This window comes from Carcharhinus amblyrhynchos, chromosome 14 (genome assembly GCF_965287045.1).
Source record: "Carcharhinus amblyrhynchos chromosome 14, sCarAmb.v2.hapA, whole genome shotgun sequence".
Taxonomy (NCBI): Eukaryota; Metazoa; Chordata; class Chondrichthyes; order Carcharhiniformes; family Carcharhinidae; genus Carcharhinus; species Carcharhinus amblyrhynchos.
The window spans coordinates 54,298,158-54,310,358 of record NC_137337.1 but is presented as its reverse complement, the minus strand read 5'-3'; the positions used below and the strand labels follow the sequence as shown (position 1 = coordinate 54,310,358).

The following is a 12,201-nucleotide window of genomic DNA, read 5'->3' as shown; positions in this document are numbered from 1 at the left end:
CTGATGTGAGGAGAGAGATGGGCAATCATAGTAAGGCTAACATTAACACAACTATGAAGTTACTGTGAAATTCTCCTGGTCGCCACACTCTGGTGACTGTCGGGTCAACGTATCTAACCGGCACGTCTTTCAGACTGCGGGAGGAAACCCACGCATTGCATTTTCCTGACTAACTTCCATGTTCTACCCTTTGCAAATTTAAAGTCATCCAAAACTGTCCAAGTCCAACTAACATTCACCCAATGTGCTAGCACCACTCATATGCTAAATGACACCTTGATTTCAAATTCCTCCTTTGGCTCACCTCTGCGTAACTCTGTAGTATCTTCCAGCCCCACAACTGCCCAAGGTAGCATGCACTCCTCTAATTTTGGCCCCGTGCATCACCAATTTTAATTGCTCCATCATCAATGGCTCCTTAACTCTGTCCTTAAACCTTGCTCCCTCTTCTCTCCATTAATGTTGTTCCGAGAACCTATCTTACTACCAAGCTTTTGGTCATTAATAGTTCTTTATGTCTTAATGTCAAATTTTGTTTCATAACACTCCTCAAATGCCTTGGGGCAATTTATCATATTAAAGATAGTAATACAAGTTGTTGGAATTATTTCAATTGCTTCTTTAATTCCTCTTAATGGCTGTCTTTGGTAAGAAGTCAGTCAAACAAAATGTTTGTTTGTAAGAAAATCTGTTGCATCATAACCCAAAAAAAATGCAACACCATCTGATATAGCTTAAAGACTTGTGTGCAAGCCAGGCTAAACACAATGACCTCCCTGGGTCCCTGAAGAGTACCTGTTTACTTATGTAAGCTGATCCATTCTTGGTGCTTTGGCAGCATGCTTTAAGTCCTATCCCTTAATTATTTCCCTTTGCTTCTATCATTTTATGATGTTAGCCTTCATTTCTTAGTAGTGGGAGTCTTGAGTTCCGCTGCTTGAATTTAAATTCCTCTATATAGATGTGTGTTATGGGTTACCTATCTATGAACAGACTTTAAAATATTCAGTGGCTCAATTCACAGGAACTGGCTGGTGTGGTTCATTTGGAACACTATTTCCTTTCACTTCTAATGCCTGTTGTTTGAATCTAGATTAGTCTGAGTCTGATAGAATCAAAGCTTACTTTGTTTGCCTGTAACTATAAATATCTTATGAAAAGTTTGTACAGCAACAACCAAGTTCCAAGTTAGCTAGAGTCAACAGTACAAAACTGCACAAAGACTAGCAGATTTGTGGTCTGAGAAATGAACTGTCTAGCTGGAGGAATTTAACCTGCGTTACAGACGTTGGACTCTAGCTGCAGTTTATTTTGTGTGTCCTTTAGTTATGTCTAACAGGCTTCAGGTGAAAGTGAGAAAGAAAATTTAACTATTGGGTTAAGGTTTCAATGCTTCATTGTTAACTTTGTATATGCTTGCAAATTTTTAATGGAAATTGCACTTTGCTACCAGTCACTCTTCATCTGATCTTTTTTTTTTCTGTTTTAATGTTTGCTTTTCCTGCATTCAAGCAATCCATATTCTGTACTTTTTTTTGAATAATAACTTCATGATTCTGCTTAATCTGTAAAGCTCCCCTACTGGCATCAGTCACCAAGTTGAAATTCATTTTTTGTGAGTTTTATCCGGTACAAAATTATTTTCATCTAGCTGATCATATACCTTGTGGAAATCGTTATGATAATGTTAATTATTTTACTGATAGGCTCGAAAGTTGGATGTTTATTTTGAATTTGAAGAAAAATTGATGAGCAAGTCTACGTTGGACAAGTCCCTACTAGATATGATCTCGGATCCTGATGGTAACAATTACATTAAAAATTGATCGTTAATTTAGCTATAAATACTTATTATCAGCATTCTGCGCAACATTTTACTTGAATTTGTATTTAAAGTGTGCAAATATTTCAAAGTTATTAACAGTAAATGCTATAGAAATGTGTTAACTACGGAATTCAAGAAATTTAACTTTTATCCTGAAGTCAGTAAATATATATTTTTTCATTACACATTCATCATTTTATTACCTTACAGGTTCTATTTCCCTAATCCTTCCAGGTCTTTTGCATGCATGACTTTTGAGAGGGTGAACAGTCAGCCTGCTTCAAGAATGCCTGCATTAAGTTCTTCAGAGTTCCTGGGTTGAATATACCTCTCAGATTCTAATCTTTTCCTTCCTACAGCAGCATAGCTATTATCATGGAGTCAATATAGTGAGGGAATGAACTACAACTTTTCATTCAGTAGCAGCAAATGTTGGTTTTACAGTGCATTGCAGTGTGGCATTATCCAGCCAACACTGGCATGTAATTTGTGTCTTTCAAGCCCTAGATATAATTCTGAGAGTTTACTCTGGGATTCTGAAGTGCAGTAATTTATTTGTTTTTCTTTTTGTTGCCTTCAAAATTCGTGGGAAAGTAAAAAAAATGCTTCGCAATTATGAATTGCTGAAAAATAAAATTGCCTAAGCATTTGAATTGTAATATTATTTAAACAGTTATTTCTATTGCATAGTCATATCCATTTATGTGCAATATAAGGTTTTTGATAAAGCCCCTATCATTCTTCTATGCTAAAAAATGTTTTACTTTTCTTTAGGAGGTACCCCTGAAGATAAGATGAGGCTGTTTATCATTTCCTACATCAGTTCACCACAGCCACCTTCAGAGGTCAGTTGTATTTGATTACTCGGTCACTGAAAAATTTTGACATAATGCAAAAGTGAATTATTGTTAGAATAATAGAAACCCTTCCATTGAATACTCCTATTAGGTTTCTCCTTAACCTTCATTATTCTGTCTCTGTTGAATTTTTCTTCTATGGCTTAAAAAATTAAAAATAACAAAAATATTTGGGACAAATTCCGAATTTACAAAACTTCCTTTTTGCAAAGTCAGAGGACAGTATGATGTCACGCTGTGGTCAAACATGGTACACTGCACAACAAATGGCAACTGTGGCCAAGACGCGTCCCATAGATTTCTCAGCAATCCACCCAAATGTCAGTAAATGCTATTAGTCACCCAATCTTATTAAAACCCCGTTTGATGTGGGATTTTAGTCTTCACCTTCAAAGATCTAGCCTTAGAATTCTCTCCAAAGGTTGCTGTGACTCGGACTGTCTCAAAAATGGCTCCCCTCGCAGGGTTTCAATCTCATCTCCCAAGACTTGGTTCCCTGAGTCTGCACTTCACAAGCATAGTTTCAGCTCTTTGGCTGCGCTGAGTAAAACATTACAGTTTCAAAGGCTTACCTTTGCCTCAGTAACCCGTAGCATGAGATGGCAGACGTTCTATTGTCTTCTCAGATCTCCTGAGATTCTTCTGACCTCTCAATACTTAAAATCTGCCAATCTCAGCCCTGCTTGGAGCTGCTTTCCTTGCTGCTATCACTATGGTTCCTACCAATTGTCTTTACCTCTTGGTGGCTCCTCCCCCCCATTTAATTGGGACTCCTCTCTGTTTCCTGTTGTGACTCTTCTCAAATTGTGGTGTCCCGATCTTTGTTCATATGATTGGGGTTTCTGCGCTGTTTTCTTTTTGCATAAGAACACCGGGTCCATCCTCAGCCCGAAGAACTGGAAATGCTGGGCTGTGGAAACTCCTGGGGCATGCTGGGATTTGTAATTCCCAGCCTCTACCCAATGATGAGGTAAGCTTGGAATTTATAATTTTTCCAGTGTTCATTCGAGGCTGTTTGTGCAAAAGTTTGCTAAGTATATTTTGTGCTCATTTCTTGATTTTTGGCTAAATTGGCTGAATAAAAATGGTAATTTTAAGAAAGAAAGAGCTTGCAATTAACTAGTACATTTTCACATTCCCTGTTTTGTTTGTATTTTGTTACTGTTATGAAGTGGTTAATTTACAACGTCATTGGCTGGAGATATTAATTGTGAAATTGGAGTTAGGATCTGTAGGAGTTTCCTTATATTAAAACAAAACAAATACTTAAACGTTATATTCTCTAAGTTGCAATATTTTCTGTTGTTAAATTCTTACGTTGGTAAGTGTATTATAACTTCTATAATTTTAAACTTAAAGCACATTGCGTGATCATCACATGATGACTCAGCTACTAAAAGGGTCACGCAATGACATGGAGCAACTGCTCAGCAGTGCATAAAGTATTGTTTGTTACAAGACCTTGGTCGCCAGTTTTTGGAAACCTAGCACTCCGACGTGGTGTCAGGAGTTGGCAGTGTGGCTCAAGGACTTTGCCACATCTTTGACCAAAGAGGTGGATGGGAGTAAGGCAGTGGACGTGGTGTATATGGATTTTAGTAAGGCGTTTGATAAGGTTCACCATGGAAGGCTTCTGCAGAAAATGCAGATGTATGGGATTGGGGGTGATCTGGGAATTGGATCAGGAATTGGCTAGCGGATAGGAGACAGAGGGTGCTGGTTGATGGTAAATATTCATCATGGAGTTCGGTTACGAGTGGTGTGCCTCAGGGATCTGTTTTGGGGCCACTGCTGTTTGTAATTTTTATTAATGATCTGGATGAGGGTATAGTTGGGTGGATTAGTAAATTTGCTGATGACACCAAAGTCGGAGGTGTGGTAGATAGTGAGGAAGGGTGTCATAGTTTGCAGGAAGACTTAGACAGGTTGCAGAGCTGGGCCGAGAGGTGGCGGATGGAGTTTAATGCGGAGAAGTGTGAGGTAATTCACTTTGGTAGGAATAACAGATGTGTCGAGTATAGGGCTAACGGGAGGACTTTGAATAGTGTGGATGAGCAGAGGGATCTAGGTGTATGTGTACATAGATCCCTGAAAGTTGGGAATCAAGTAGATAGGGTTGTTAAGAAGGCATACGGTGTCTTGGCGTTTATTGGTAGGGGGATTGAATTTAGGAGTCGCAGCGTTATGTTGCAACTGTACACAACTCTGGTGCGGCCGCACTTGGAGTACTGTGTGCAGTTCTGGTCACATTACAGGAAGGATGTGGAGGCTTTGGAGAGGGTGCAGAGGAGGTTTACCAGGATGTTGCCTGGTATGGAGGGGAGGTCCTATGAAGAGAGACTGAGGGATTTGGGGTTGTTTTCGCTGGAAAGAAGACGGCTAAGAGGGGATCTTATTGAAACATGTAAGATGATTAGAGGTTTAGATAGGGTGGATAGTGATAGCCTTTTTCCTCTGATGGAGAAATCTAGCACAAGGGGGCATGGCTTTAAATTAAGGGGGGGTAGTTATAGGACGGATGTCAGAGGTAGGTTCTTTACCCAGAGGGTGGTGAGGGATTGGAATGCCCTGCCTGCTGCAGTTGTAAATGCGCCTAGTTTGGGGGCGTTTAAGAGATCCGTGGATAGGTTTATGGACGAAAAGGGATTGGTTTAGGTTAGTGGGTCATTGTTTTGTAACTGGTCGGCGCAACATCGTGGGCTGAAGGGCCTGTTCTGCGCTGTTATGTTCTATGTTCTCTGTTCTATTATTAAACATCTATATAGGGCAATATGGTGGCACAGTGGTCAGCACTGTGACAGTCTCACTCTCACAGTAAAAGATGGACCGTCACCACCTTGAACATGTTTTGCAGCAAAGCAAAATTGAAGGTAAAGATTGGAGCAAAGTGTTGCCCTGCTGACTGCTAGAGGAACTAGATCCATTTGCAGAACTGGACCCTAACATACATGTTATCCTCATGTTCTATGATGAACAAATGATCTGCACTGCTGGTGTCGCTACCTTCCACTGCACAGGGGTTCTATCCTTATGTATGATACATAATTTTTTAGAGCAATAACAATGTTTGGCAGATTATTCAACAGTCATATAGCTGACCACTGCTGGGCCTTCAGACAAAATTTGCACGATAGCTTATTCAACTTAGTCCAGAGGTGCATGCGCTGCAACACCAGGCCTCAGAGTGTCATTGGCAAGTTACCAATAACGTACCACGTGAGACTACGTGACTCTGTACCGAGAAGAGCACAAACAGCAATGAAACAGAACATAATCAAAGCGCTGCATTGATGTTGACACCGGGTGTCACAACTGCCATACTGTTCAAGTGGGAGGAGCAAAAAGACAAGCGATAGTTGTAGAGGATTCTATAATTAGAGGGAACGATGGCATCCTTTGTAAGCAGGATCGAGATCCCCGCGTGGTATGTTGTCTACCCAGTACCAGGGTGAGGGACATCTCTGACCAGCTTGAAAGGATATTGGATTGGGAGCGGGAGGATCCAGTTGTTGTGTCCATGATGGGACAAACAATTTAGGCAAGACTATGAAAGAACACCTGTTGAGCATTATCACAAACCATGAATTAAATTAAAGAACAGGTCCTCAATTACTACCCAAGCCAAGTGCAAATTGTCATAGAGATTAAAAAATTAAGGAAGTAAATGTGTGGCTAAAAGAGTGGTGCAGGAAAGAGGGGTTCCATTTCATAGAGCATTGGCATCAGCATTGGAACAGGAGTGATCTATCGTTGTGACAGTCTCCACTTGAACCAATCTAGGACAAGTGGTCCAGTGGAAAGGATAAATAGGGTGGTCTTTAAACTAACAAATGAGGAGGGGGTAAAGAAGAACAATGGTTAATGGGAACCAAAGCATCAAATTAGTATATGGACAAACTTAGAGGTTAATAGAATGAACAGGCAAGGCCGTCTAACAACCATCAAAGATTAGTAAAGAAGGTCGAAATATGTGAAACATGCGCAAGAAAATCCTGTGATGGAAAGACAAACTAGTAGGACATATTTAAAAAGCCTGTACCTAAATGCACGCAGTATTCAGAATAAGGGAAGAGTTGATGACATAAATAGAGACAAATGGGTACGATTTGGTGGGGATTACTGAAACATGGTTAGAGGGATTAGTGGGTAAAATATGTAGGGATATGGGATAGGGCTTGGGTGGGATTGTGGTCAGTACAACCCGATGGGCCAAATGGCTTCTTTCTGTGCTGTAGGGATTCTATGATGGAAGGGGACCGGGACTGGGAGTTGAATATCCAAGAGAACTCAGTATTCTGGAAGGAACAGGAGATGGAGTTGCTTTATTGGTTAACGGTGACATCAAGGGTTTATTAAGAAATGACATTGGCACTAAGGGAAACATGTTGAATCGATCGGAGTAGAAATAAAAACAAAGGAAAAAGCATCTTGGTAGGAATAATTTACAGACCTCCCGAGCAATACTTCCAAAGTGGGGCATTATATAAACCAAGAAATAATGAGGGTTTGTGAGAAAGGCACAACAGTGATTTTAGCATGCATATTGACTGGATCAATCAAATTTAGCAAAGGTAGCCTCAGGGAAGATTTCATAGAGTGTATGAGGTGTTGTTTCTTAGAGTAATATGTTGTAGAGTGAACCAGGGAACATGCTATTTAAGATTTAGTATTATGTAACGAAGAAGGGTTGATAGAGATTCTTGTTAAAGATCCTCTTGGAAAGAGTGATCAGAGCATGCTAGAATTTCAAATTCAGATTGAGCAAGAGAAGACAGAGTGCCATTTTAATGTTTTAGCATTGGCAGAAGTAATTACATAGGCCTGAGGAAAGAGTTGGCCCAAATAGCGAGGCACCTAGAAAAGAATGGTTTGATAGAGCAGACGCAGCATGGATTCGTTAAGGGGAAGTTGTGTTTGACGAATTTATTGGATTTCTATGAGGATGTGACTAGCGCGGTAGACAGAGGGGGAACCGGTGGATGTGGTGTTTCTTGATTTTTCAAAAAGCGTTTCATAAGGTGCCGCACAAAAGGTTGCTTCAGAAGGTTAGGGGGCATGGAGCTGGGGGTAAGGTGTTAGCGTGGATAGAGGATTGGCTGTCTAATAGGAGGCAGAGAGTTGGTATCAATGGGTGCTATTCTGATTGGCGGTTGGTGACTAATGGAGTGCCGCAGGGATCGGTGCTGGGGCCTCAGCTATTTACCATTTATATAGATGATCTGGAGGAGGGGGCTGAGTGTAGGGTGACGAAATTTGCTGATGACACAAAGATGAGTGGAAAAGCAAATTGTGCAGAGGGATCTGGATAGGCTGAGCGAGTGGGCGAGGACCTGGCAGATGGAGTATAATGTTAGCAAGTGTGAGGTTATCCACTTTGGCAGAAATAATAGTAGGAGGGATTACTATTTAAAGGGCGAAAAGCTACAGCATGCTACGGTGCAGAGGGACCTGGGGGTCCTTGTGCATGAGTCGCAAAAACCCAGTCTGCAGGTGCAGCAGGTGATCAAGAAGGCAAATGGGATGCTGGCCTTTATAGTGAGGGGGATAGAATATAAAAGCAGGGAGGTCTTGCTGCAACTGTACAGGGCACTGGTTAGGCTGCAGCTGGAGTACTGTGTGCAGTTTTGTTTGCCGCACTCGCGCAAGGATATTTTGGCCTTGGAGGGAGTGCAGAGGAGGTTCACTGGGCTGATACCGGAGATGAGGGGGTTAGCCTATGAAGAGAGACTAAATAGACTGGGTTGTACTCGTTGGAGTTTAGAAGGATGAAGGGGGGATCTTATAGAAATGTATAAGATAATGAAAGGGATGGATAGGGTAGAGGTAGAGAGATTCTTCCCGCTCAGAAAGGACAGCAGGACTAGAGGGCACAGCCTCAAGATAAGGGGGAGGCAGTTTAGAACAGAGTTGAGGAGGAACTTCTTCACTCAAAGGGTGGTGAATCTCTGGAATTCTCTGCCCGTTGAAGTGGTGGAGGCTACCTCGCTAAATATATTTAAGTCATGGGTAGATAGGTTTTTGACAGACAAGGGAATTAAGGGTTATTGGGAAAAAGTGGGAAAGTGGAACTGATCCACTTCAGCCCAGCCATGATCTTATTGAATGGCGGGGCAGGCTCGAAGGGCTAGATGACCTACTCCTGCTCCTATTTCTTACGTCCTTAAATAAACTGGGCATGAATAATTGAGGGCAAGAGACTTTGGGAACATTAGCAGCTGTTCATGGAGATATTGATTACCTCGCGATTAAAGTATATTCCTGAGAGGAAAAGGAATTGTAAAAGGAAGAAAAACATTCCACGGCTAGACAAACAAGTCAAAAAGAACATAAAGGCAAAAACTAGGGCATATCAAACTGCATAAGCTAGTAGTAAGCTGGAGGATTGGGAGAACTTTAAGATTCAGCAAAAGGCTAATTTTAAAAAAAGAATCAAAAGAGCTAAGATGAACTACGAAAGGAAACTAGCAGAAAACATTAACACATACCAAAGGCTCCTATAAACATATAAAGAGGAAGAGAATAGCTAAAGTAAATGTTAACCCTTCAGAGGACAGTACTGGTGAGGTATTAATGGGGGACACATAGGTAGCAGAGGCACGAAACCAATATTTTGCTTCGGTCTTCACGGGAGAGATTAATGAAGATTCTCCAAAAACTGTCATTTATGCAGATGAACTTGGTGCAATAACCATCACTAGGGAGAAGGTATTGAATAAACTGATGGGATTAAAGATCGATAAGTCTCCAAGACCTGATGGCCTGCACCTGAGGATCTTAAAGGAAGTGACAGCAGAGATAGTCGTTGCATTAGTTGTGATACTTCAAAATTCCCTGGATTCTGATGGAGTCCCTGTGATTTGGGAACACACTAATGTGCCCTTATTCAAAAAGGGAGAGAGACAAAAAGTAGGAAACTATAGGCCAGTTAGCTTGACCTCTGTGATGGGGAAGTTGCTGGAATCAATTAGTAAGGAGGAGATGAATAAGCATTTGGAAAGGCAAAGCTCAATCCACCATTGTCAGCATGGTTTTATGAAGGATAAGTCATGCTTGAGAAACTTGCTTGAGTTCTTTGAAGACATAACCAGCAAGGTGGATAGTGGGGAGCCTGTGGATATGGTATATCTAGACCTCCAAAAGGTATTTGACAAGGTTCCAAATAAAAGACTGACCTATAAGGTGAGATCAGCGGGGATTGGGATAGAGCATTGGATTGGATTGAGGATTGGCTGATTGACAGATGGTCAGGATAAATGGGTTCTTCTCTGGCTAATGAAAGGTAATAAGCGGGGTACCTGGATGAGTCCTTGGCGCACCATAACATCTCAAGGCTGTGGGCCAAGTGCTGGCAAGTGGAATTAGGTGGGCAAGCCAGGGCCTTTCGTGCATCGGTGCACACTTGATGGACCAAAGAGCCTCTTCTGCACTGTAGGATTCTGTGAAAATGAACAACTTTACATTTTTCCAGATTATGCTCCTTTTACCAATTTTCTGCCCACTTACATAATCTATCAAAATCTTTATAAAATGTTTGCATCCCTCTTGTAACTTGCCTTTCCGCTTATTTTTGTGTCATCTACAAATTTGGCTACATTACATTTGCTTCCTTCCTCCAGGTCATTAATACATATTGTAAACTGTTGTAGTCCCATCACTGATCCTGGTGGAAGCTTACTGTTTACAGGTCATCAACCTGAAAAAGAAACCCTTATCTCCACTCACTTTTTGCTGCCCATTAGCCAATTCTCTATCCACGCCAATATGCTACCTCCAACAACATGGGCTTTTATTACAGAATTCCTACAGTGGAGGAGGCCATTCAGCCCATCACATCTGCACCAACCACAATTCCACCCAGGCCCTAACCCTGCAATCCCACATATTTACCCTGCTAATCCTCTGACACTAAGGTCAATTTAGCATTACCAATCAACCTAACCCGTACATCTTTGGACTGTAGGTGGAAACAGGAGCACCCCGAGGAAACCCATGCAGATACGGGGAGAATGTGCAGACTTCACACAACAGTGACTCGAAGCCAGAATTGAATCCAGGTCCCTGGCACTGTGAGGCAGCAGTGCTAATCATTGAGCTGCCCCATGACTTAATCATTTTTGAGTTACTTTTTTGAAAGCATTTGGAAGTCCAAATAAAACACATCTTCTACTTCTCGTGGATTTTGAATTGGGGACTGAGAATAGTGGCTTTGATTCTCCCAATATTTAATTGAAGGAAGTTTCTTCTTGACCTATACCGGATGTTGGATAAACATTCTGATTTAGCAACACTGGAGGCGTCAAGGGAGATAGTGGTGGGTTAGAGCTGAGAGTCATCATGGTATACATAAAAGTATACATAGGAGCAGCATGGATGAGAAAGAAGGTGAGGCAAGGATAGATTCTTGGGCACATCAGGGGGTGACTGTAAGAACAAGAAGACTCTCTGATCACAACTATATAAAAACAAATGGAACTTTGTTGGGACACTCCCACCCAACTGGATAGTGGAGAGATGTTGGAAGAGGATAGTGTGGTCAACCAGGTCCAAGGCTGCAGACAGGTTTAGAAGGTGAGGAGAGAAAGTTTGTTCTTATCACTATCGCATAAGATGTATAAGAGATTCAGAAACCAGACAAAATTTGGACATGAAGACATGTGGATGGTCTCAGAATATATTATTAAGCAACAAACTTTGTACTTACAAATGATGGCAGTCGATCTCCTAGATCAGATAGTTCTTGATTCCCTTTGACTAGCAGCTACAGACAGCTTGTAGCGACTTCTTTCATTCCTTCTGTCTTATTCAAAATCTATGCACTGAGCTTTTCTGAGTCTTTCTTTGTATCTCCTGTAATCATAGAACATTACAGCACAATACAGGCCCTTTGGCCCTCGATGTTGCGCTGACCTATGAAATCAATCTAAAGTCCATCTAACCTATACTATTGCAATGTCATCCATGTGTTTATCCAATGACCGTTTAAATACCCTTAATGTTGGCAAATCCACCACTGTTGCAGGCAGGGCTTTCCACGCCTTTACCACTCTGAGTAAAGAACCTACCTCTGACACCTATCCTATGTCTATCACCCTTCAATTTAAAGCTATGTCCCCTTGTGCTAGCCATCACCATCTGAGGAAAAAGGCTCTCACTGTCCACCTATCTAATCCTCTGACCATCTTGTATGCCTCTATTAAGTCACTTCTTAACCTTCCCTCTAACAAAAACAGCCTCAAGTTCCTCAGCCTTTCCTCATAAGACCTTCCCACCATACCAAGCAACATCTTGGTAAATCTCCTCTGCACCCTTTCCGATGCTTCCACATCCTTTCTACAATGTGGCGACCAGAACTGTGTGCAGTACTCCAAGTGCAGCCGCACCAGAGTTTTATACAGCTGCAACATGATCTCATGGCTGCGAAACTCAATCCCTCTACCAACAAAAGCTAACGCACCGTACGCCTTCTTAATAACCCTGTCAACCTGGGTGCCAACTTTCAGGGAACTGTGCAAATGGACA

At 41.6% G+C, this 12,201-nt stretch overlaps 1 protein-coding gene across 2 annotated transcripts in view; it reads left to right on the top strand.

The window, feature by feature from the left end:
- The window catches only part of scfd1 (sec1 family domain containing 1), a 262,452-nt gene that overhangs the window by 137,989 nt on the left and 112,262 nt on the right, over positions 1-12,201 (top strand). For both annotated transcript variants that reach the window (XM_080202894.1, XM_080202895.1), the window contains exons 15-16: positions 1,707-1,803; positions 2,600-2,670. In XM_080202894.1, coding sequence (XP_080059020.1) covers positions 1,707-1,803; positions 2,600-2,670 — 168 coding nt within the window. The remainder of the gene's footprint in view (positions 1-1,706; positions 1,804-2,599; positions 2,671-12,201) is intronic.